The sequence below is a fragment of the Phascolarctos cinereus genome, unplaced genomic scaffold, assembly GCF_003287225.1.
Source record: "Phascolarctos cinereus isolate Bilbo 61053 unplaced genomic scaffold, phaCin_HiC Scaffold_2;HRSCAF=192, whole genome shotgun sequence".
Classification (NCBI taxonomy): Eukaryota; Metazoa; Chordata; class Mammalia; order Diprotodontia; family Phascolarctidae; genus Phascolarctos; species Phascolarctos cinereus.
In genome coordinates this window covers 137,418,140-137,445,946 of record NW_027555625.1, presented here as the reverse complement: position 1 = coordinate 137,445,946, position 27,807 = coordinate 137,418,140, and the positions used below count along the sequence as shown (strand labels likewise).

General features: G+C 37.9%; 1 protein-coding gene across 9 annotated transcripts in view; it reads right to left on the bottom strand.

Moving 5' to 3' along the window:
• The window catches only part of PSD3 (pleckstrin and Sec7 domain containing 3), a 607,844-nt gene that overhangs the window by 136,167 nt on the left and 443,870 nt on the right, over positions 1-27,807 (bottom strand). Inside the window, exons 1-2 of one of the 9 annotated variants that reach the window (XM_078149622.1) lie at positions 20,523-20,616; positions 20,354-20,423 (exon numbers count right to left, since the gene is read on the bottom strand). The exons of the other annotated variants lie outside the window; for them this stretch is intronic. Of the exons in view, the coding sequence (XP_078005748.1) occupies positions 20,354-20,383 (30 nt within the window). The 5' untranslated portion in view covers positions 20,384-20,423; positions 20,523-20,616. Of the gene's footprint in view, positions 1-20,353; positions 20,424-20,522; positions 20,617-27,807 lie in introns of those variants that run through there. 9 annotated transcript variants of the gene reach the window in all.

Below are 27,807 nucleotides of genomic sequence, written 5' to 3'. Positions count from 1 at the left end.
TTAAGTCGATGGTGAGGGCCCACGGTCCTGCCTGCATGACATCTGCCCCTGAAGTCTGCATCATGGTAAACAGCAGCTTACTGATAGCTTTGAGATGAAAGCCTACACTGTATCTAGATATTATCCAATTTTAAGGCCTAAAGAAGCTAACTGGACAGCTAGGTGGTGCAATGGATAGAACTGGACTCTAGAGTCACGAAGACTTGAGTTCAAATTCAGCCTCAGACACTTACTGTGTGACCATGGCATAGGCAAGTCACTCAACCTGTCTTTGCCTCCATTTCCTCATCTGCAAAACAGGGATAATAACAGCACCTATCTTTCCAGGGTTGTTAAGAGGATCAAATGAGATAATAATTGTTTTGTTTTGTTTTTTTGGTGAGGCAATTTGGGTTAAGTAACTTGACCGGAGTCACACAGCTAGTAAGTGTTATGTGTCTGAGGCCGCATTTGAACTCGGGTCCTCCAGAATCCAGGGCCGATGCTTTATCCACCACGCCGCCTAGCTGCCCCGAGATAATAATTGCAAAGTGCTTAGCACAGTGCCTGGCAATATATAAATGCTAGACATTATTAACCACAGTATCTTCTGTCTTTGCTGGGATTCCTTAGTGCTCGTTAGACAGAAAGGAGATTCAATTTCCTAAAGTTGGAAAGGCAATATAGCTCAACGTTGTTCAAACTGATTCTGAAGATGCTACATGTATTAATATCCATTGAACTGTGGAATGTTTCTCCTAAATTTAAGGGATAATGACTGGACCCTGTGATTTCAATGGTATAAGGACCTCATGGGTGATAGAATTCCCTCTCCTAGTACAGTTTGGTACATTCTTAGCAGCTTAAAGTCTTCAGAGAGTAGCCTAGAGCACTGAGAGGCTAAATAACTTGTCCAGGGTCATACAGCCATTATGTTTCAGAAGCAGGACTTGAATCCAGGTCCTCCTGGTGCCAAAGCTAGTTATCTAACCACTACACTACCCTGCCTTTCATGTTTCTTTTTGAAAAGCTACTTTAATGTAGATCCATGCATACAAAGACATAGATAGCTTAAAGAATTAAACACATCTATAGTATCTGAAGGTCAAAGATATTACTACATTTGAAATGTTGCTCTATTACACGCCTTGTTACCAGATCCCCACAAACATTATATTAGGGAAATGTTTTGCAACTATCTTAACAAAAAGCAAGCCTCATGAATAATTCAAGCCTTGTTTATTAATTGAAGAGCAAACTGTCAGGACATTAGGAATTGGGTAAGAATCTAACTTGGATATCATTTAGTAGGAAGCTTCTGAAAATAAATGTGAAAATGGAAATGAGTGCAGTTAAATTTACATTTACAGACCAGAAGATATATCCACTGTATTTTAAATTAGCTCAGCATAAAATTAGTAATCTTAAAGATTCACCTACTCTCTATCTCTTGTTTGTGTATAAACTGTTTGCCTACCTGTAAGCCTGCTTTAAAAAATAAATAAATAAATATTCACCTGTGTTACACATAAGGGACAGGAGCATATTCTTCAAACCCATAAAGAATTTACATTAATAAAAATATTAATGAAAATGTGTCAATTTTATAGCTTCTAGAGTCTATCTCCAGCAGTAACATATAATCCCAACCCAACCCTGCAAGCAAAGAAGGCAGCTATAGAATTTGGAATTTAAATGACATCTGACAAAACAGGAAGGAATATTTTGGCAACAACATTCTCTAAGAATAGATCTAGTAATGCTTTTCACTATAATGTCCTTCATATATAATGATGGATTAATTAATTAACCTATAATGTCTTCTTAGTAGTAACTCATTAGATGTCTGACCCTGGGAAAGTCATTCAGTGTATTCTCTAGACCTCGGTTTCCTCATTTCTAAAATGAAAATGTTGGACTATTACATGATTCCTAAGGTTAAACTGTGTGATACAGACAACTAGAGCATAAGACATTGTCTAAAAAGGGCTTTACTGAACCAGTGGGATTTGAGCTGGCTTTGAAGGATGAGAAAACCATGAATAAGGACAGAAGAGAGATGTAATCTAAAAGGATAAAAGCAATATATACAAAGAGAAGAAGAAAAGCAAGAGCATATGATAAGGGGACAAAGGGGGAGATTATTTGGAGCGAGAAAAGCTATGGTGCTAGTCTCCATTCTCTTTCTCTTTCTTCTTTTTTGGTTTGTTTATGCCCACACAGAAAGAAATACTAAACACAGAAGAATCACAGAATTACATCCATTGTTTGGACTCCTCCTCCCTTCCCCTCTCCCATCTACTTTTACTACTCTAGAGAAATCTCAACCCACTAAACCCATTGCCCTGATTGGTGATTGCCTAGATGAACCATTATTTAAGGAGGAGGGGTGAAGCAATACTTCACTTTATTTCTGACTCTCTTCTCCAAACTGACTTTTCTCTTTTTCACAAACTATCTTGCCCCTCTTACCCTTTTGCCCCTCCTTTTTCCAACTCTTTTCTGGCTTCCGTTTATGGGTTGTCTTCTTCCATTACAGTATAAACTCCCTGAGGTCAGAGGCTGTTTTGCTTATTAATATCGTCAGGGCTTAGCACATATTAGTATATAATAAGTGCTTAAATGTTCGATCTATTCAATCCCACCCCACCCCCCCACACCTGCTAGTGCCTTCTCTTCCAAGGTTACCTTGTCTTTAATTTGTATAGGTCTTATACAAACTCACAACTGCACACACCTTTCTCTCCCATTAGAGCATAAGCTCCTTGAGAGGATGCACTGGTTTGCTTTTGTCTTTATATCCCCAACACTTAGCACAGTGCTTGGCACCTAATAAGTACTTAATAAATGCTTGTTAATTGATTGATTCCATTGGCCAAAGATATTTTCAGGCATGGTCTGCAGGTCTATCATATTTTTCAACCCATCTTACTTCTTCTTTCTCCTAACTAAAGATGGCATCACTTAAGCTGAGAACAAGACAACATTTAAGGGCCTTCCCCCTAGTGACATTTTGTTGACACTGAATAGGATATTATGAACTGGTGAAATTGGAAGTGTCTCATTTGGGGACATGACAATGCAAAACGAATTGCTTCAACTACTAAGTACTGGGTAGCCTAATTTACATTTCCAACCTCTTCTGTCTCACTTTTGATTGCTTCACATCTAGATAATAAGATGCAATTTCAGTCAAAATAGAGAACAGCAATTGTGTCTAGGACATCTAATGTCTCATTTCTATCCATCATCATGCTACGATGTCGCCTCAATTTTCTACCCTTCAGGAAGCATATTTTCTAAGAAATAAGTACGTGGATTTTAGTTTCTGTGATCATTAAAACTCAATGTATTTCCTGTCTGTCTGCTCCCTTCATCCTTCTGGAGGTGGGAGCAAAGCTCAGCATAGATTCCCCCACTCTGGCTCCTCAAAATTAGGAAAACTGTAATACCAGCCTCCTAGACTAAAGAAGAACTCTAAGACACAACCAGTCTCTGGTGAGTGAGTCTGAGACACACATACAGAGAAAGGAAGCTGTTATTTGAGGATAAATCTCCTATACTGGTGGTATTATTGTTACTGTAATATAATTATTATCATCATATCATATACTAACATATTATATGACCGTGGGCAAGCCACTTTAATTCCTACTGTTTATGCAACTCTGGAGTTACTGAGAAGGTGCCAACCTGCATTAATGGAGGCAATGTCCTCACCTAAGATTTTCCTACACCAAGTCCAGTCAGAACCTTACAATTCCCTATTCAATTGACATTGCGTTAAGAGTCTCAGAAGGAAAACATAAGTCCCTTAATGGACTAATGAAGTAAAATGTATTTTTATATTAATTTGTAGGTAGTGGGGAAAATCCACAACATTTTAAAGTAAAGATCATCTGGTTTGAAGACATGTATTCAAATTCCAAGTCTGCTAGTTATTGTGTGATTTTGGGCATCAATTCTTCTCTGGACCTCAGTTTTCTTCATCTAAAAAATAATGGGCCTGGGCTAAATGACCTTTAAGAGCTCTTCTAGTTTTAAGATCTATGGTCCTTTGATCCTACAATCTGTCAAATGAGGGGCCTGGAGTAGATAAGATCTCTTCCAGTTCTAAATCTATGATCCTAGGAATTCTATGAAAGTACTTGTAACCACAATCTAGGGATATGCCAGTAAATGTTTAATCACTGGCTACCTGGGGGAAAATGTACACAGAAAACACTGTGCACCATTAACATTTTCTCCATCACTTATTTAAGTCTAAACAATCAGCAACACAATAAACCAAGCTCTGATTTATAGCATTTGCGGGTTTCTAAGGTGTAAATTAAGGTTAGGTAAGAAATGAGGTAAAAAATGGCCTCTTTTACCTAATCAGAAAAAAAAAATCAATCTGGGAGGGGAGACCCTCAGGGTTTCTGGACAAAACAGAAACAACTCCTATTTACATTCACTCTGAGCCATCAGATTCCAATGACCAAGTGAGGCTTGGGCTGGGACCTACCGTTGGTCAATCAGTAAGAGTCAGAGTGATTTGGGTTTAAGGCATGGTCAAGAAATCATAAATGAAACTACATGGGGCAAAAGAGTTAATTGTCCCAGGTTTGTTTTTTTTAATGACAGAATAAATAAGTAGGGAAGAGAAAAAAAACAGCTCTAGCCCATAAACCCCAAGATATTTTGTGAGGTTTCCGTGTTCAAAGTATATATTCCTTTGGGCAGAGCACCCACAGGTAAGGGTATGATTCCCTATGAGGAGGGAGGGAAGGGGAAGGAGGGAGGGAGGGAAGGAGGGAGCGAGGAAGGAAGAAAAGCAGGCAGGAGGAAAGCAAGAAGGGAGGAAGGCAGGAGGGAAGGAAGGAAGGAGGGAGGGAGGGAGCAGCATTGCCCCACTGGAACTGGCCAACTGGGTCCCTAGTGGGCCAGCTACTACTTCTCACAGATTGCTCAAACTGAAAATTTAACAACCCAGCATGTAAGGAGCTATTCCCGCACACTTCTGCTGAAAGCTGTCTTTTGGATCACTTTCCTCTTGGATTTATTTCATGTCCAAAGCACACCAGCTCAAATCAAAGCAACTCAATTTGTATTTCATTAATTTCTTCCCATTTAAAAAAATGTAGAAGGCTATGGCCAGATATCTCAATAGTTCCTGCATCTGTAATTTCATTTGGTGTAGGATTCCTTCTACTGACCCAGAGCACAAGTCCTCAATGACTCCTTAGATGTCTTTTAAGAGTTTCTGTGGGAATCCACACTTGAAGCTTTTCTAGCTTGGTAGAAACTGTCAGAGCTTATTATAGTCTTCTAGAAACCAGAGTCACCTCTCCAAGCCAGATGAGTCATTGGAGTAGGACTTCAGGGGATACAAGGCTGGATAAGACTCTTTATTTCAACAAACTATCTGTTATTAGCTTAGAACACCAATGCTTAGAACACCAGAACAGTCACAGATTTAATTCACTCAGTCTGTCAATTAACATTATCAAGTGCCAGGCACTATGCTAAACTCTAGGGATACAAAGAGGGAGACGATAGTTTCTGCCCTCTAGAATCGTACAATCTAACAGAGAAGACATCAAACAAACAAATATGCATAAATTTGCCATATAAAATATGAACAGGAAAATAATTAAAAGAAAAGCAGGCACCAGAACTAAGAGGAATTGCGAAAAGCTTTCTGTAGAACATGGGATTTTAGTTGTGACTTGAAGAAAGTTATAGATGACAAAGGAGAGGATGAAGAGGAAGATTCCAGGCACTGGGAAAATCCAAAGTCTTTGTCTGGAATTGAGAGGTGGAGGGGGTATTGTTTGTAGAATAGGAAGGATGCAAGTGTTACTGGATAGAAGAATACATGGTGGGGTGTAAAGTAGACAAAGACTGGAAAGCTTTAGAAAAGGGCTAGCTCATTAAGGGCTCTGAATGCCAGACAGACAATTTTATATTTCATCTTCGAGGCAATGGGGAGCCTTTAGAGTTTATTGAGGGGGTGAGGGTACATGACATGATCGGACCATTGGAGTGCTTTAGGAAAATCACTTTAGTGGCTGGAAGATGGTTTGAAGTGAGGAGAGACAAATAGTTACACCCTTAATCAGAAAGAGGGTCTTTTAGAATAAGGAAAACCAATACTTGTCCATCCTCTATACGGGGAAACCAATCTCATCAATATCATTTGTGAAATGCAGAGTTCTACTAAGTGAGGATCTTTCCCTCTTTTTTAAGGGATCCCAGCACTATGCCATGATGCAACAGAAATGCTTTTCAGAGAAAAATCCAGAGAAGAAAAAGAAGAGATTTTTTGCCAACCTCAAATTCAGCAGGCTGTTTTACTTCTCCCCAGCTGCCTAAACTCTCACACTGTGGCTGGTGTACATTCTTCCTTGCTAAAAATTCTAGGGCTCTGATAATTTTCTAAAAAAAATAATTCAGAGTGAGTCTGAAGAGATGTGTTAATAGAAGATTGAGTGTACTTCTTTTTTCTGTTTTTATATGGATCCCACAGAACTAGTAGAAAAGCCATCTTTCTCCATCATTCTGTTACAGAAACACAGAGGTTGCAAAGTAATGCAGATATAAGAAGGCAAATAAGTCCATTTCCCTATAGATTTAGCACATAATTTTGGGGGCATGTTAAACAGAAATTTTAATAATACAAATACAAAAAAAATTTTAAATAACCCAGAACCCTTCAATTTGATTTGAAGATGAAATGAGCAGTTTCCTCATTTGCAACATGGGGATCAATCCAAAAAGATGAAGAATGTAGAATGTGCCAAGCATTGTGCTAAGGGTTGAGGATAAAGAAAGATAAAAAGTCCCCTGCCTTCAAGTAGCTGCAACAACACATAAATAACTAGGTGGATACAAGATATCTACAGAATAGATGACAAGAAATCTCAGAAGGGAATGTCTATCAGACGAGGGAGGGTGGAGGGTCTAGAAGGACCAGAAAAGGAATCTTGAATAAAGTAGGTTTGGAGCTGAGACTTCAAGGAAGAAACTAAAAGGTAGGGATGAGTGAGGCAAAGAATTCCAGGCTTGGGGGGATAGCAAGGGCAAAGACACATTCCCCCAAATGGTTCTTGAACTTCTTTAGAGCCTGGACTGTCTTTCTTTTTATTTCTAGTATTAGGCACACATTAGGGGCTTAATAAATGTTTATTGACTGACAGGCGATGGAATGTCAACCTGTGAAAAGAGCAGCAAGTAGGCCAGTTGGTGAAGCTAGATTATAGCAAAATGTAAGGAGAATGGAAAGGTCGGAAGGGACCAGGTTATGAATATCTTTAAGTATCAAACCAAGGCCTTTATAGTTGATCTTGATGGTAATAAGGATCCACAGGTATTTACTAAGTAGGGAGGAGGGTAAGATAAGCAGAACTACTCTTGGAATGGGGAGATCTCTGAGGCAAGAAGGCCAGTCCATCTGAGGGCCTAAACAAGTGTGGTGACTGAGTGAATGGAGAGAAGAGGACATAAATGAGAAATTTCGTGAAAGCAGAAAGGACAAGATTGGCAACACACTGGATATGTAGGGACAGTGAGGAATCTAGTGTTACTCATTGAGTTTACAGAACAGACTGACTGGAAGGATGGTAGTATACATAACAGTAACAGAGAAGCTCCGAATAAGTCAGAGTTTCAAGGGAAATTTGCCTATAATATTTATCTTTTCAGGGCTGTTAAGAGGCTCAATTGACATATGCAAATAGAGGGTAGGGTAAACTGTTGCTTAATTCTCCAACAGAATATAAATTCCTAAAAGGCAGTATATTGCATATAGTAGGCATTTAATGCTCACTGCATTAGACTGAATTGATTTAGTTTTTAAATTTATTTAAATTTAAAAGAATTTATGGTTTTTCTTTTCACATTGCAAACCACTCACTGAATTAAATCTACACACTTTGGTACCATTTAATTTTCTAATCTAGACAAAAAAAAACTTAAACAAAATATATTTATTTTAAAACTACTCAGTTAATATGACATAAATAAATGCAATTGGGGAGGTATTGTTAGATTATCAGTTTTGATTTATCCAATTACCACACAACTATCAAAGTGGTATTGCCAAAGTACAAGTCTAACCACGTTACTCACTTCCTCAAAAGGCTTCAGTGGCTCTCCATTGCCTTGACGATAAAATATAAATTCTTTTGTCTGGCACTTTAAACCTGTCATAATCTGGCTTCAAATATTTTCCAGAATGATAGCATAGTTTGCATTCTAGCAAAAGTATTCCATTTGCTATGCCCCATACACATCTTCCTATCTCTGTCGTCTTCACCACTGTTAGAATGTTCTACCTCTTAACATCTGCCTTTTGAAATCCTTAGTTTCATTTAAAGTTCAGCTCAAGAGCCACCTACCATATAAAGCATTTCCTTTTTTAAAAAAAATTGTTTTTTATTTTGAACCTCTCCTAATCAAACTAGATGTTAGCTGCCCCTCCTCCCAAATATTATACCTCCCACCCTGCCTCCCAGAAAATATTTATAGCTATTTATCTGTGCACCAGCTGTTTCCCCCCTTGACAGAAGGAATTGTTTCATTTTTTCTTTGTATCTCAAGAATCTAGTACAGTGCCTGGCACTTAGTAGGTACTAATAAGTTTTTTTAAAAAATTAATTGAAATATTCATTTAATGTAGTGGGCCAAGTTTGATATTCTTCACTTGGGTACACCTAACAAGCCCTTACAGCTTTACTTACAGCTATGCAACCGGTCACAAAATAAGCAGATATGAGAAAACCTTTAAAATTCCTTTGCCTTTAGTTGTCTGTTTTTTCATTTAGTTTGACTGATGAGTCCTGGGGAATATTTTTCAAGCAAACAAGCAAACATTAATAGTGTTATCCCCCATGCCAATTGTTTTAATATATTAAATAACTCCAATCCAAATTGTTTCCAAATAAAGAGACACTCACTGAGGTTGATATGCTTCTGTTAGCAAAACACGTGAACTTGAATTAACAATTTTTTGTTGTAAACACATCCTAAAAAATCAAGGTAAACACTGACCAAAATATAATCCAATCTAATAAGGATTTATTCAGCAGGAATACTAGGTATTATTATGGGAACCACAAAAAAGCCTAAGCATGCATGACATGGCTCCTGCTTCCACGATGCTTACACATCTTTTTGTTTTAAACCATTTAAAGTTCTTAAGTGATGTATTTTTTTCAGTTTTTCATAAATCTTTTTTTTTTTGGGTAAGAGAGTTAACACCTACAAGAAAGACTTCAATTCTTGGTAGTAGACTAAGGCACCTTTCATGATGTTTTCCCCAGCTACTGAATTGTTCTAAATCTAATATAACATTTCTCTCAAAATGGAAAAGTTTTAAACTATAAAAATAAATGAGCAGATCACATGCTCTTTAAAGGCCAGGATTCTGTTTTATAAATGTATTGCTGCCCCTCTGCAATTCCTGAAATGTTCAGTGCTTTGCACGTGGCTGATGCTTCCATAAACATGCTTACAATACATAATTTCCTCCTTCCTTCCCATCCTTTTAAAAGCACATGATAATATATTAAATCTACCTTCTCTTCCCCCTCCCCTGCCTTTGTAAACATTCTAACCCCATTGCTGACACTGGGTAGAATCAAGAGATGGCTTGCTACAACATCCTGAACAGGGGCCATCCAGTCTCCACTTAAAGATCTCCACTTAGAGGGAACTTACCACCTCTCAAAGCAGCCCTTCCCACTTCTGAATATATTTACTCATTTGGACAGTTTTCCTCACGTGGGTATAACCTTCAGCGGTACAGATCACAATTCGTCCATGTCTCTTCACTCTCTGCAACTCTGGTTCCACGTCCTCCCATAAATCCTCCACAAAAGTTACCTGCTGAGCGTGTCAGCTGTTGACTCATTGTTCTTGTGCCATAACTAGCCCACCTCCTTGGCCGGTCAGTGATGTCTCCTCATGTCCCATCTCCTAAATAATTCTCCATTTGTAAAATGTTGCAACCTACTCACTCCTACCACCAGCCTCTGCATTGCTCTTTGGGTGACCCATGCTTTATCATATTCAATGACTCAGAGCCATAAAGCTTAAACACAAGAATAAGTTAAAATGATGGGCCTTTGTTGCAGAGAGAAACTAGAAGTCCTTCAAAGAACAGCAATCCCTCTATGGCAATCCAATTTGCTTCTCTTCCTATTCAATTCTGGACCAAGGTAATTGTCCATGCACAGTATCAAGGATGGACCATCTCTGAAGCATCTATCCAACTTGTATATCATGGTCTCAATAGGAATTCTCTTGGCACTTAGTTTTTCCTATGAGTACAGACTGAATTCCTGGATGATCATTCAACTCATTTGAAAGGATTTGCAATGGTACAGAAACTGATGCAATCAGTAAAATAGCATTCACAGATAAATGCATCTGGAAGATCTCCTCCTCAATCTATGTTGAGAATCTCTCTTCCACTTGGACCCTGCACTGAAAACACCATCAGTGAGAATGTTTCCTTATTTTATGATTTGAAATAAATCATAAAAAGATCAAACAAGATTACCTCTGTTACATCTTTAAAGGAATTTTGTATGATTAGTATATATGCACACTTTGTTGGAAAAGAACCTCTAATACTGCATTTTTGTTATATTGAATCAAATGCCTTTTACAGTCAAACAAAAAGGATCGTGGGATCTCATATCCTCTGAACTTTTCAATCATGTGATCAACTGCAGAATTTCCCCCCTTGACAGAAGGAATTGTTTCATTTTTTCTTTGTATCTCAAGAATCTAGTACAGTGCAGAATTTCCTCCCCTGAAAACTTACTTGTTGCCCTCTCCTACCTTCGTCAAGAATTCACTGGACATGTGTTTTTATTATTTTCATAGACTTTGTAGTAAGGAGAAAGCAACTAGGTGGTATAGTAGACAGAGGGCTGGACTTGAGAGTCAGAAACACTTGAGTTTGAATGTGTGACCCTGGCCAACTCACTTAACCTCTCATTTCCTCATCTGCAAAAGGGGGATGATGATAATAACAGCACTTATCTTTTGGGTTTGTGAGGATCAAAGGAGATAACGCATGCAAAGGGTTTAAAACATTAAATCATTTCATATGTGTTAGCAATTTTTAAATTTTTATTATTCATGTTTTTAATGGCGCTTTATTTTTTATTACCCAATCACTTTTATTAGTCATATTATTTTTATTATTCATGTATTCTCAATTGCTTTTTAAAAATAACAACAATAATATAAGATCATTTATCTAGAGCTGAAAGAGACCTCCAAACAAAGGTCATGATTTTTTTCCAACCACTAGTATCTTCCTCTTTTACATCTTGAGATTCAATCCTTCAATGCCCTCAAAAGTATACCACCTCTAATATGTTGCTACTCTGTGTACACTTGCTGTAGTTCAGCTTCTCTTCATCTTTTTCTTCTATTATACACTAAAGTATTTCATGCTTCCTCATGCAGCTCATTAGGGACAATGGTGGTGCATCTAAATATAGTGACCCCATTGTCATATATAGATAAAACAGCTAATTAAACCTTGACAGCCATTTCCCATTTTTGAACTATTGTTATCCTTACATTTTGAATCTTACATGTCCTTGGATGTCATGGCTCAATAGCATTGCTCACTCAACTATCTATAAACTTGATTTTCTATCTACTTCTCACTGTTTTATGAGATAAATGCACTTAATCTTCCTCTTCTGTAATATTATACAAATTAATTAATAAATGTGCACTGCCATATTCCTATGTTTGGCAAAAAAAAAAAATATTTGTTGGTTCAGGTGGTTTGTAAGCCTTTTCTAACTCATGATGATTTATATTGCTTAATTTTGTTTCGGAGAAGGTGATGGTTTATGTTGATGCCTATTCTTTTATCAATATTTTTACTTCAACGCTTTTTTGTCTGTTGAAAAAAAAAGCAATTTAACTTTGGGGATGCTATTATTTAGTGCCCACCATTGCCAACACTCTTCTTGAAGAAAGTATTCAGACTATGTAGGCTTGAGGATGCTATACATCATTCTCTCTTTCATATTTAATTTATTCCATGTTCCTGAACCATTTTCCAATATTTTCTACCACACTCCCCCAATACTTATTTTTGCACTGAAGTCACCAAGCATTAAAGTATATACTAAACATGTTATATTTTATTGAGTTCTTCAATAACATTCATCAATTAATCACTTTCTGGGTCTTCTTCTTCACTAGGGTCTTACTACTGTAATCATTAGTAATCCTTTGGCCAGTTCCTGCCATTTTTCTATTGAATTAATATATGGATGTTAACAGAAGGGGTCAAAAAGTGGAAGTTCTAGTTAAGCAACATACAGGATGATTCCTCTGCCTCAATGGAAATGAAAGCAGGTAGAAAGCACATATGGAAACATAGGATAGAAAAAGAAGGGGACTCACTGAGGGGGCTTCTAAGCACTTGGAAGTAATTCAGTAGGTTGAAGTAATAAGATCCCTTGAAATCTCAAATGAATTCTACTGAATGTAACTGAATTCTACTAACTCAAGTAAAACTAATGTCTCCAGAATTCTAATCATCTCTTAATCAAAGGGTTTTCTCTCTCTCTCTCTCTCTCCTCTCTCTCTCTCTTCTCTCTCTCTCTCTCTTGCTCTCTCTCTCTCTCTCTGTGTGTGTGTGCATGTGAGAGAGAGAGAGAGAGAGAGAGAGAGAGGGAGAGAGGGAGGGAGAGGGAGAGAGAGAGACCAAGACTCTTTGGCCATTCAGTGAAGCCTATAGATCTATTTTTAATTAAAAAAACATGTTCTTAAACAAAATAAAAACCTAGGATTACAAAGGAAATCAATTATATTGAAATAGTTATTAAAATAGTTTTTAAGACCAGCTTATGAACCCTAGGTTAAGAATCCCTATTGCCAAATCTCATTGCCTATTCTCAGGCCTCAACCCTGCTGATCTCTGTACTGTTTGTCACCGTTAACGACTCTCTTCTTCTAGATACCCTCTTCCTTTTTCTTGCAGCCCCTTTCTCTCTTCATTCTTTTCCTACCTATTTAGCCACTACCTCTCAGACTCCTTTAGACTGTGAGATCCTTGAGAACTGGCTTTTTGTGCCTTTCTTCATACCTCCAGTGCTTAGCACAATTCCTTGAACACAACAGGTACAACAAGATATTCATCATCCACGTGGAGCCTCCTGGGCACGAGGATACCCAAAGGTTCTGTTGTGGGTCATTCTTCTTTTCTCTCTTTATACTTTCTGACGTCATGATCTCATCAGGTCCCTTAGGTTCAATTATAACCTCTATGTAGATGATTCCCAGATCAATATGTACAGCTCTCGGCTTTTTCCTGAATTCTATTCCCACATCACTAATTGTCTATTAGACATTTCCATTTAAATATCCTCAACACAATTCAAATCCATCCTGTCCAAAACAGAATTCATTATCTCACCCTCAAAATACAACCTCCCTCCCCACCATATTCCACACTTGTCAATTTCTTTCATTAAAAATTTTTTATTTTCAATTTATGAAATAAAACAAGCATTTCCATAACATAATAAAGAAGATGACTGCACATGAAACTACAAGTCTATTATGTACAAATTGATATGCCTTTTAAATATATAAAGTTATCATGTGAATTTCTTTTTCTTTTTTCACATTTTTTTCTTCCCTCCTTTCATCTATCAATATCTTTCCAGTCCCCCAGACTTGCAATCTTAGAAATATCCTCAACTCTTAGCTCTCTTTCACCTCACTTACATACTCCATTAACAGGTCTTATTGATTTTCCTTCTATCACATCAGATTCTCCCCACTTACACCACAATCACTCTACTTCAGACTCTCATGGCCTTTTGCTTTGAAAAGTCTCCTAATTAGTATCCCTGTCTAATATATGTCTGTTAGTCTCTCTCAATAAGCCATTTTCTACACAGCTACCAAAGCATCACATTTCTTTTTTAAAAAAATTTATTAATTTTTTATTTTCAACATACACTTTTATAAGATTTTGAGTTATAAAATTTCCCCCTCTCTCTACTCTCCGCTCCCCAGGATGGCATGCCATCTGATACTGGTTAAACATGTATAACCCATATTTCCCCATTAGTTATGTTGTGAAAGAAGAATCAGAACAAAAGGGGAAAACCTGGAGAAAGAAAAAGCAAAAAAGAGAAAATAGTATGCTTCCATCTACATTCAGACTCCATAGATCTTTCTCTGGATGTGGACAGCATTTTCTGTTATAACTCTTTTGGAATTGTCTTAGATCCTTGCCTTGCTGAGAAGAGTTATGTCTATCAAAATTGATGATCACACAATGTTCCTACTACTGTGTAAACATTCTCCTGGTTCTGCTCACTTCACTCCCGCATCAGTTCATGCAAGTCTTTCCAGGTTTTTCAGAAGTCTGCTTGCTTATCATTTCTTATGGAACAATAGTATTTCATTACATTCATATACCACAATTTGTTCAGCTATTCCCCAACTGATGGGCATAAAGTGTTACATTTCTAATCCATAGCTTTGACTATGCTCAAAATGCTCCTTCGGGCTCCCTACTGCCTCTAGGATAAAACTCAAGCTCCTCAGTTTGGCATTCAAAGCCCTTCATAATCTAACTCCAACCTATCTCTGGAAGCTCATTTCTTATTCCATCCCTCCATGCACTCTACAGTCTGGGCAAACTGGCCTACCTGCTGTTGTGAATTCCCTCCTCAGCTCTGTCTTTTACAACCTCTAGCTTCCTTCAAAGCTCTGCTCCCATCATCTTCCTGATTCCTCTCTTAATTGTTGGTGTTCCCCTCCACCCTGAGAAATGGACTTATCTCTATACTGCATAAGTTTAAAGTTTGTTTTTATGTTGCTTCATCCAAAAGAACATAAAGTCTTTGAGGGCCAAAAAAGGTTTTTATTCTGTCTTTTTATCTCCACTGTTTCTGGCATTGCCCTTACAGAGAAGAGGCATTTAATAAAATGTTGGTTGTTTGACTGATTGATGAAACCAAACACTTAAGTGATCATTACTGTCTATTTAAGTGCTTACTAACCATCCTTTTTTTTCCTTTTTGGTGAGGCAAACGGGGTTAAGTGACTTGCCCAGGGTCACACAGCTAATAAATGACAAGTGTGTGAGGCTGGATTTGAACTCAGGTCTTCCTGAATCCAAGGCCAGAGCTCTATCAACTGCACCACCTAGCTGCCCCTAACGATCCCTTTAATAACATGTTTTGCTAGGGAGGAAAAGTGAAACTGATTGTCATATACAGTAGGAAAAAGATACCTTATCTCTCTCTCTCTCTCTCTGCTTGTGTGTGTTGTGTGTGTGTGTGTGTTGTATACATACATACATACATATATATATATAGGTACATATATATACATATATATATACATATATATTCTTTTTTTAAATGACATTTGACCATTTCAAATTCTACAGTACATATCTCCTGTTCTGTCATTCAGTGGTCACTGATGATGACTTGGCAATCATGCCAACAAGCTCTTTCACTACTCTGATAACAAATGGAACTCACTGAGGGCAACTATATGTCCATTTACCAACTCCTTACTCTACTTGGTTTTCAGATTCCTATTAACCAATTCTGCTTATTAGCATGGTTCACACCTGGAGTCCTGGAGCTGTCTGAGTTTGGTTACAGAGAATTCTAGACAATATAAATAACACTGACACAATGCTTCAAAGCCCCATGATTCCATTTCACCCTGTATAAAATTGGGAAATAAAACAAAAATTTAAAATACTCGGGATTTTCCATCAAGATAAGTGCAATTTTCTGTTTTGTCTGATATTTTCACCCTCTTAACCCCAGTCTTATCCTCTAGAGCTAATTGATTTTCTTAAATTTTATAAATTTCTAAATCAATTTTCTTAAAATTATCTTATAAATTTACTTTTTTTGTTTACAAGTTTTAACTCCCCAAGAGAAGAATGTAATCGCTTTGGGGGCAGAGGCAGTTTAGTTTTTGTCTTTGTACTTCTAGGTGCCAGCATAGTTCATTATACAGAGTAGACATTTAATAAATAGCAATTAAATTGAACTGAAATCCACACAAACATGGCCACATACAATGGTTTTCCTTATCATCTATGGCTCTTGGTCTCCTCTGCTAAGCAGGATAACAACATTGGAGTAGCATACCTTTGTGATAATATTAACCTTCTCAGACAGGCTTATATTTAGAGGAGACCTAAACTAAACTTTTGAAAAAGGAATTTATAACAAGTTCCAACAAGGAGCACTCTGCTATGGAGGAAACACTCAAGGGCCAGACAGACCTCCACTTAAATCCCTTTCCAAACAAGTTCATATGCAAACCCAACTTCCATATACAGAGTGATCTAATGTAATGCAGTTAATCTAAACTCCATTTTATTCCATATCTCTTTTAAAATTCTCTTTCCAAGAACCTCTCAGCATACAAACGTCAACTTAGTGTATCTGGTGTTATCTCCTACTTCAGTGTATTTATCATTACTTCCTGATTCTTTTCTGCATTAATTAACGTTTCTATTTTCTCTCTTCCAATTAGGTTCCCTAAAGTAGATACAGATTTACCAAATAATAAGATAATTCTCTTATACATTAAAAAAACCATTCAAAATAATCCAGGAAAAATTTCAGTATTGTACCTTGTAGAGAATGTGTGTGTGTGTGTGTGTGTTGTGTGTGTGTGTGTGTGTGTGTGTCTCCTGTTAACTAGATTAAAATTCATCACCATTTTAGAGCCCCCTACAACTGCTGAGAGTCAATGTTCACATCATGTACCCTGTGGGTCATATAAAATAATGTCTCATAACTCTAGGAAATAATGGAGGTATAATTTCAAGCATTCCAGTATATGACAGACAGTATCTTTTAAAATGCCCAGGAAAAGGGACTGAATTCCATTTGATGATTATAGGCATTTAGGTGGATATAAATAGTTGAAAAAAATGTTCTTTATTATAAATGGACAATAAAAGGGGCTCACTGTGGTCTCTGACATTTAGACAGAGTGCCAGGCAATTGTGTCCTGTCATTTTACTACATTAGACAGAGCAAGGAAGATAAACCAAATTGATTATTTTCAATAGATTCCATCTAGGATGTTACAGGTGGCCAAAACCAGGCACTGTATCCCAACTGCTTCAGTACAAATAACAACCTTACCCTACATTCTGATTGCAGCTTTACAGTTATGAAGCTACACCAGTATCTCATCTGATCCTCATAAAGCTAAGGTAGGTAGTTCAGGGATTATTCCCATTCCCCAGATGAGGAAGCAGAGACTCAAGCAGGTAAGTCACTTGCCCCAAGTCGCAGGGCTAGTAAGTGGTAGAGTTCAAGACTCAAACCCATTCAATTCTAATTTCAAATAGACCATGTTCTCCATTATTTGCTGCTTTCTTCAACCCAGAAAAGGATGCATCATTGTGATAAAAATCTCTCCATTTTTCTTCTCATTCTCTTCTAAATCCTCTACAATCTCATCATTTGATTGAAATTACTCTCTCCAAAGTTACCAATGATCTCTTCATTGCCAAATCTAATGGCCTTTTCCTCAGTCGTTATTCTTCTTGACCTCTCAGCAGCATCTGGCACATAATCAACCTCTTCTGGATACTCTCACACTCTCTCTGTCTCCCTCTCCCTCCTCTCCTCCTCCTCCTCCTCCTCCTCCTCCTCCTCCTTCCCCCCCCTCCTTCCCTCCCTCCTATCCTCAACTCAGCTATCAAACGGATCTTCCTAGAGCACACAGAATTGATCATGTTATCCTCTACTCCCCATAAATTCCAGTTGCTTTCCTGGTACCTCCAGGATCAAATATAAACTCCCATGTTTGGCTTTTAAAGCCCTTCACAACTTGTCCCCTTTAAACTTATTCTAGTCTTCTTATACTTTTTACTCCCCTCCACATATTCTACAATCCAACCTTCTTGCCATTCTCTGCACAGGACACTATCTCCCTTCCCTGGCTATCCATTCCCTTATGCCCAGAACATTCTCCCTCATTTCTATCTCCTGGCTTCCTTCAAGATTCAATTCAAATCCCACCTTTGTAAAGAGGGTTGTTTTGCCATTAGAATGTAACCTCGTTGAAAGCTAAGATCATTTTCACTTTTCTTTGAATCCCCAGAGTTTAGGATAGTGCCTGGCATATTAATAAATGCTGGCTGACTGAGTAAGTAAATGAGCCCAGAACTGTTTCCCAGACCTGAAGGCAAGAGAGCTATGTCGATGATCAATGTGGCATTTGAACTAGACTTTGAAGGATAAGCTATATCATGAAAGGTGGAGATAGCATTCCTAACTTTAAAAATGGCATGAACAAAGATATATAGGCAGAAAATCATCAGACATGTTCCATTCCTAAACCGATTTTGTTCTATGTTGGAATCAGGAAACCTAGTGAGGACAAACCTCAAAATACATAAAAAGAAGTATGACAAAAGACTGCTATCAGTTGGTTGGAGCAGGGTTGAAGAGGGCCTTGAATGCAAGGATTAGGTGTTTGAAAGTGACTATACAGCGAATAGGATGACAATAAACATTTCTGAGCAAAGGAAAGCAAAATTAAATTTGTCAATAGGTAAGTCACTGGTGGAGGTCACTGTTCAAAGAACAGTTTCAATCTTCGAGGAAAGTCAGATTTTCAGGGCATGTAGACTGGGTGGGTGGCCCTAAACTGTGGCATTAGGTATAGACTACTATTTCTAATGGTTTGGAGGGAAAAGGAAGGAGCAGGATAGGGAGGTAACTACAAGGTTGAGGGAAAAGCTGCTAGGGTAAAGGAGACCTGTTATATTTACAGGGAGATGGTAAAGAGTCAGTGGAGATGGAAAAATGAAAAAAATTCTTGAGGGAGGAGATGATCAATGGAGAAAGATCCTATGAGGAAGGGGAAAGGGATAAAACCTAATGTCATCAATGGGTCGAGGAAGTCTAGTTATGTACAAAGAAAGATGTATTTTTCCCTCCTTTATTTAATGAGTTAAGGTTCCCATTTCTTGGGCTACTTCTTAGAAAGGATTAGAAAAAATATATATAATAGGTGAGTAACTAGGGAACGCTCCACTCTCCATCTCCATCAGTAGCTCTGCTTGGTTTCAATTCCAAGGAACATCTTGACTTTCCCCTGAGTATAAGGTGATCACCTAAATTTTCATCACTATTGATGAAAGCTAATTGACTCAGCTTTTGATACCCAACATCTTCTCAACTCCCTCAGTAGCCTCTTTCCTTAGACTTGAGGGCTAGTAAGTGGAGCAGTAAATTCCTTCCAAAGCCTTTCTTTATAGAGGGCTCTGAATATTCAGAACTTTCCAGGTAACCCTCTTTTCTCCATCAGCAGCTCTGGTTTTGACTCCATTGAACATCAAGTCCCCAAGCCAGACACCCCTTGGTAACCCTATCCCCCCCAACCCCTCCCCCTCTCACTTTCTTTTGTAGATGGTCTTCCCCCATTGGACTGAAAGCCCCTTAAGGGCAGGTATTCTCTTTCTTATTTATATCCCTAGCGCAGCATAGTGCCCAGCACATAGTAGGCACTTAACAAATGTTTACTGAATTGAACTGAGTAACAGAGAGTTTGTTGAGATCTGAGTAGCGAGCTGAGACAACTGAAGAGGATGGGGAAAAGATCTGATTATATTTATAACAAGTCTGATGCTGTCAGAGCCACAATTTGTGTACATAATTCCATATGGAGCTAGGGCAAAAGACTTCGGGATTCTGTAGGTCAAGATCATCCAAAATGAACTGAATGTATATTAAAACCAAAAATAGATCTGTATATGATTTTTATAAAAGCTTGAGTGACCAATGAAATGATAAAGCTGTTTTCCAGAGATGAATCTGGATTTTACAAGTATACTACTGTTCCAAGACCAATTTTAATAGGGCTTCATTTTCTAATAAATTGGAAGTATTTAACAACCTGAGAGTTTAATGAGATGATATAATTTTCAGAAAGACTTTAGCCAACAGTTAGATGAAAATTTCTCAAGAAATCTAATTGGAAACAACAACAAAAACAAACATACTAACAACCTGCCTGAAATCAGAAAGATCTTGGGAATATAAATTCAAAGTCCCAGCTCTGAGGCCTTAGGCAACTTACATTCCCTTTTCAGTAGTCAATTTCCCCTTCTTTCTCAACATGAAGAAGTTAAAGTAGATAATTTCCAAGATCCTTTCCAGTTTTAACATTCCATGAAATCTACAAGATGGGCTAATGGGTCCATACTACATATTATTATCGATTAAAGAAAATGGGTATAGAGGTCTTAAGAGAGAAACACAGGTGTAAAGGTTATAAGACTAAATATTTTACACTTTAATCACTGATCTAAAATCAAAGATACAATAATTACCAGGTAGTAAATGATTGAGGATTTGTCCATGTTGTCCAGTGGCTCATCCTGTCCACATCAGTATGGACAACTAAATAAAACAATTTTCAAAAGTTTAATAATTAAGCCAATCATCAGAATGCTCATCCCCATGGTGTTTAACCACAGTCAAACAGCAATCCCAAACTACCTTCCTAATCAAAGATGAGTGAAAGGAGCTGAGTGGAAGGATCTTGGAAAGTACTGTGGTGGTCTCTCTTGTCCAAGAACCAACACAGTCCACAGTCTCCCTGGTTACTTTATACTTCCACAGAAGTTCCAGAACGTTAACCTCAAGTTACATCACTAAGCTCTGATCCCTTTCAATTGTCCAGGAAATGCTATCCTTTTTTTCCTTCACTTATCTGACTCTCTTCAGGATTCCATGTCCTTTTTGGTTTTTTATTTGTTTGCCCTCACTCTTGGGGTCTGATGAGAGTGGTATTATAAACTGACGTGTTAAAAACAAAATGGTAACCTAGGTCCAGATCATCCTTCTTTCCTTCAGGACCTGCATCCACATTTTTAAGCAGCTCCTTTGAGAATACAGGGATTTCTTTAAGGATAAAAGTATTTTATTCCAGGTTGTGAAACTAAAGGCCAGGGGTATTTTAAAGACAAAGGGCTTAAAAGCAAACATATTAACTAGCCCATTACTCAATTTTAGAAGAACGACAGACATTTGGGAAGTATGAGTGGAATGGGGATGATGAAAGGGAAGCTCTGATCTTAATTAAGTTCAAAGGTCAACAAATGTCTCATGTTATTCAAGGTTCCTCAAGTGTCTCTCCTAATGAATAGTTAGAGGGATGCTGAAGAAATGCCTTATTCAATTTAAAGAAGTCCAAGCATCAAATTAAAAAAAAATATATCACTTCACTGTTTGTAATTTCAACACACACACACACACACACACACACACACACACACACACACACGAAATTAGCCAAACGTAAGGGTTCTGCCAGGCTCTGTTTGAGCAAGTGAAGTAAGTTGCTACCCATGGTGATATCATGAGAGGTCAAAATGTCCGTTACTTGCTTCCCTCCAACAAACATTTATTGAGAAGAACAAGTGATAATACCATGGCACAATGTTCAAGGCAACAGAGATATAAAAATGAAACAACATCCTGTCCTCAAAGACTGTGCAATCTAGGGACAGAGAAAAAAATGGAAAATAAGACATGTACATGAACAAACAAAAGAGAAGGTGATGAGGGCAAAAGAGAGGTGAAGGGAAAGTCCTATGAAAAATCTAAGGAGGGAGAGAACACTTAAGTAGGGGGATTAGAAAAGACATGTAAGCAGATATAAAAGAGCTGAGCTCTAAAGGAAGAGAAGGATTTCAACCAGAGGAAATGTGTAAGAACTGTAGTGTTCTAGGCCCGTACAAATTCATGAAGGTGAGAGAAGGCAGGAACGGCTAGTAGCCCAGTTTGGCTAGAATACAAAGGGCATGAAAGGCTGTTATGTGAAGATAGGGCTGAAAAACTAAATTGGTACCAGATTATGGAGGGCCTTGATTACCAGGGTAAGGAGATAGTGCTGTTCTTGTTACTTTTTATGACAGGCAATGGTAAACCAACAAAAGGTTTTTGTTTGTTGTGTTTTTAAGCATAAATGATACAGTCAGACCTAGGCACTCAGAAAAGTATTTAACACCCATGTAAACAAAGCAGACACAAGATTATAAAGTCAAATATGTTGTAATGGGAGGAACATGAAACTTGGAGTCTGGTAGAATCAGCTCAAATCCCAACTTACTCAAAGCCCTGCCTGTGTCACCTTGGACAAGTCACTTCCATTCTTTGATGCCTCAGTTTCCATATGTGTTAAATGAAGGGTATGGGTTTCTAAGGTCTCTCCCTGCTCTAAATCTGGGATCTACACAATGGATCCAATGCATTCTAACTATCTCTAGGCCACAGGGAAGAAGTCTTGTTATCTGGATGTGTCGGAGTATACTGGCTATTCTTCTCACAACAGTCACTGACTATTAGAATTCCTCTGGTCCAACTTCTTCATTTTACAATAGGAAACTGATCTGTTTTTCCCAGCTAATGAGGGCTACCACCAATCAGAGAAGTGTGTTCACTAAGCTTAGAATGGACTGGTTCTGGCTTGCTTTCAAGTTAAAAATAAAAAGGAAAATCACAGAATATTTTTAATTGTGGCTATGAAATCAGTCTCTAAATATTACAAACTTAAATATTTGAAAACCCAGTTAGAGATACGGTTTCATACATGTAGAACATACACAGCCATTCTCATCCTTTTCCCCAGTTCTATTCTTCGTCTATAAAACATGGGAGGTGTTGAAGCCCTACTCAAGAGTTAGCAAAATCTGAAAACCACCCACCAGAACTGCATGCTCCAATAGGGCACTGTAATGACTTCTTCTGGCTGCCTTGGTGTATAGATTTGACTCCCAGTAGGAGACGTGATTAACATTTACCTAACAATAACAGGGGAAATACAGCCTGTAAAACCTGCAAAGACTAGACAGAAAAAAGATGGGAGGGCCTTTCATACCAAGCACCCTACATCATTCCTGCTCCTTTTTCCAAAGTAAAATTAGGTATTCCTACTGCCTGATCTTGCAGCAACTAACTGCCTTTGAGTTTCTGTTCTAATAAGTTTACAGTTAACAATATCTTCTCATTAATGTATGTTTACTGAAAACATCTCACAAAAAGATTGAGTTCTCTGTCCTCTGCCCCAGATCTTTAATATTTGCCACAAAGAACCGTGGTTCTAAAAGTTATATTCTTACAAATTCAAATCTCAGATTCACAGGACATAGAAATACTGAATCCAACTTCAAGTATTTTTAGAGTTAAGGAACAGATATCTAGAAAGATTAAGTGATGGGTCCCTGGTGAGAACACTTAGTAGCATCATCAAGCCTAGATCTCATTTGCTTTCTATCATGTTTATTGTTCAGAAGTTCAGTCTAACTCTTTGTGACCCCATGGTCCAATGCATTTTTGAGAGGCAGCATGGCATAGGGGAAAGACTTTAGAATATGGAAAGTCTGGGTTCAAATCCTTTCTCTTACTAGTTTCTGTGACCTTGGGCAAGTCACTTAACCCATTTCGTTGAAACTACTGCATTTTCTCATAAAATGGGAATAATAATCTTTGTGATACTGATCAGGACTGATGTGAGGCTCAAATAAGAGTCATCTGTAAAGTACTTTACAAACTTTAAAGTAATAAATAGGGTTGTTGTTTTTTTGTTTGTATACTTGTCTGTTTTTACGAAAGTCCTGTTACGTGCAATGCATTGTAGAGAGTTAAAACAAAATGGTGAAAAAGACATGGTCCCTTGCCCTCATGAGTTTATAAAATTAAATGTAAGCTTCCTGCTCAGGCAATCAGTCTCTATCAAGGCTGAAAGTTTTCCACTCATCTGTCCAATGAATTTTAGACGTGTTTTCCTTGTGAAACGCTTTTCCCTGGCTGTCTCTCATGCTTGGATCTCTCTCCCTCTTCCTCTCTGCCTCCTGGCTTCCCTGTTTTCCTTCACATCTCAGCTCAAGTCCCACCTTCTGCCAGAATCCTTCCCCAGACCTTCACATTCATGCCTTCTTCCATTTATCCCACATAGTTTATTTGTACACAGCTGCATAGAAACTCTTTTCCCTTCCTCCCCCATTCCCAATAGACTCGAAGCTCCTCAAGGGCAAGCACTTTTTTTTTTAAAAACCTTTCTTTGTATCCCCATGCTTCTTAGTACAGTAACTGGCACATAACTGGTGCTTAATAAATGCTAGGTGACTTCACTTTTCTGGGAATGAAGTTGATTTCTTGTGTTTCTCATCTGACTTGGAATTAAGCTGCTCCCCTGAACCAGTTCCACAAAGAAATAAAGCAGACAAATAAAAAAGGCAGCAGCTATAGTGGAGAGAGCACTGAACAGGAAACAGAGATTCTAGTTCCAGGTACAACATTAATTTGATCTGTGACCATAGGAACACCATTTTTCTTCTGTGAATCTCTCAGAAAATGAGGGGTGTGGATTAGGAAATCTATGAAGTCCTTTTACATCCTAAAATTACATTTTGGGATGAAATGAAGCTTTCATAATAGCTCTTTGTGCTTGCACAACCTCAAATTCTAGAATTTTACTCTTTAAGGAACTGCTTCCAATGTTTAATTAAAGTCAATGTAAGACTGTGCATACACCTGATGGTCTGCACTGCCACCTCATGGCCAACAGCATGGTGATCAACTGTTTCAACAACAGAATTTCCAAGCTAAAAGTCAGATTGAATAAATCTCTTTAATAGACTGCTTTTCTTTCCCATCAATATTAGCATCCTTCCAAGATGCTTAAATACATGTACTCTGTACATCTTGTACATTAGAAGTATAGGTAACCAGTTTCAAAGGAAAACCAAGGGGAAGTGATGACTTCTATTTTTTAAGAAAGGGATTCTGAAACACCTAGTAAATTGAGGTGAAGTTATTGAATTTTAATAAGCTAACTCATATTAAATCAGAGGGCCTCTGATAATGTGAAATTTCAAATTTCCTGTTGTTTAAAAATCATCTGATCAAGCCAGGCTCTTCAGGTATTTCACTTAAAATGCAAAGAAAAACATTGCTAAGCTTTTGCGATGTCCTCAAAAGAAGAAACCTGCTAAGCATACCCAATGTGAATTTTATTTTGTTTTAATTAAAATTTTTAAAAATTCTGAATTTACACAGCAATTTTTTTAAAGGTAGGAAATTATGACTAGCGAGCTAGCTCCTGGGGGAAAAAACAATATTTTCAGGCTAAAAATATCGGAACACAAAAATTCCAAATATGGAAGTTTTACATTTATCAAGTGTACTAAGCTTCTTCTAAACATTATGCCAAGGCAAGGGGATAATACTATTATTTTTATTCTATGTAGATTCAGACTGAGACCTGGAGAGATGAAATTGAACAGCCAGGAATACATAATGAATTAATGATAACCCCTTTAAGGACTCTCTCTCTGATCACTGTAAAGCATTTCTATGCTTGAAGAGTACAAGGTTAGACAAAATCATATGTGTAATTTACAAGACGAGCAAGATCAAATTCTTAACTGACCTTGTGGGTGCTAGTCAATATCAATTAATGTCAAAAAATATTGAGAAAGAATGCTAGACTTCAAATCAGAAGACCTGAGTTCAAATTCAAGCATTTGTCACTCTCTGCTGCCCTTTGTGACCTTGGGTAGGTCACTTCAACTCTGGGCCTCAGTTTCTTCATCTGTAAAACAAGAGTCTTAGACTAGAAAAATCTAAGGTTCCTTCTAGATCTAAATTTGGGATTTTGTGAATTGGAATTATAAATATCTGCATGTGTTAGTAGAAATAAATGTGTATAAGACTATGTGTAGATGTCTTTTTAGAGTAATACAGTTCTTTGGAAATTTTAGAGTAAAATTAGAGGAAAATTTTGGCTAATCTTTGATTTTCTATATGAAGGTAACACGTTACTTTTTTTTTTCAGGTTCCTTGTAATCCTTTATTTAGAGAATGAAGTATAGTATAAAAAAAGCATATGGCTTATGAATTGTGCTTCTGAAACAGGAGCTCATGATACCAGACCCTCCGACCCCATATGCCTTTAAAAAAAGGTATATAATTCACATCATGTATAACATGGTATCAGTCTAAGGAACTGTCCTCTAACCTTGTTCCCTTGTTTAAAAGATTGGTGACATAATATGTAATGTGAAAACCAAGAGTTTCGATTCTGTTTTACAGACCCATGCCACTCTGAGGTACATTGTACTTTACAACCAACAAAAGTCTATATGGGGGTGAGGGTGGGGAAGCAGATTAATTAAGTTATTCCATGTGAGCATCTCTGCAGGAACAGAACACAGGGCACACCCTCTGCAAATTCCAACCCAAGTTAAATCACTGCCTATGCACTTAAGGATTCCAGAAGAAGGAAAATGAAAACCTGGGAAGGCACCGTCTACATGGACGAATAAAACAAATCCCCGCCAATCTCCCCATTAACTAGCATCTTAAGAACTGCCTGTTTATTGCTACCACCACTGTGGTACCACCCTTCTTCCCTCCCTCCTTGCCTCCCACCCCCTCCCTCTCCCCCAGTTTAATATGTCACCAGGGCGCATCACAGTGGGAGAGGGTAGTCATGACACCCCAGGAAGTCTCCTAACACAGTTTCAACAGAAAGACTGATACAGCCACGTCATGATAACATACATGAGCATGAAGACATACATATGTTATTCCCGCAAATGAGCAAATAAGGCTTGGGGCCACATGTGAACACTAATCTTAGCCACAGCACTTTAGGTGCCATTGTCTAAAGGGGAGGAAGAAAACAGAAGTGGGGAGTTCATAAGTAGCCAATGACATATTCTTATATATTCAAACACACACATAGACACCTTCCTCAGCCCTTATTTCTTTTATAACTAAACTCATACATGTGTCTAAATGTCATTGAAGGGATTGGGCAGGGGGGGAAGAGGAGAAAACTCTCGGAAGGACTGCAGTCTAATGAGAGAGAGACAGAGAGAATGTGCATGTGTATCCTGGTCTGTACATGTGGCTTGTGAATTTAGACACATAATACAGGTATGCAATATTTAAACTTCCTTGATACACCTCACCTTGACAGGAGCTCTGGTGCCTTAAATGTCCCCTCTCAAGCCACTTCAACTCAGAAGGCTACATTCAATTGTGATCACTATGTCTCTAGCTTTGTAGTTCTAGGAGACCATAAGTCTTATCATTCCATTTTTAAAACCTGTGGAGTGGGAGTGTTTCTGAGCACCCTGTTCACACAGATGGTGGTGGGATGCATCTCGAGAATATGTTGCATGGAGTAAATGCCCATTTCTCTGTGTAATCATACTCTTCATACGAACAACAGAAATTATATTATACTCATGGCACAGACAACCGGAGGGCAGTTGCAATAAACACGTGCTAAGTGACAATAGAGCGTGTCCATGTGCATATAGAAAAAATGCTGATAAAATGCTCTAAGTAAAAATGCTCAGGCTGGTAATTCCATACATTCACACACACACACAACACACACACACACACACACACCACACACACCCCTAGTACAGCCACAATCCACTATTTCCCATGGCATCCACACATGAAAATAATAAAAACAGAAATAAATGAAAGATAAAGGCACACAATGCCTCTATTCTATTCTAAATGATCTGAAAATACAGTACTCTCACAAATCGTGGCAATGTAGTCCTTCCAGAGACAAAACCTTGGATTGAAATGTCAACTAACAATTGTTCCTGATCATCTTCTGGCTGGGGACTGTTACATCAACACCCCCAGCAAATACAGAACCAAACGTAGTAACCACCCCTTTATCTCGAGTCCAGTTCCCTTCCCCAGCCTGTGGCTCACTCTGACTTCAGAGGATTTATCCAAAGCAATT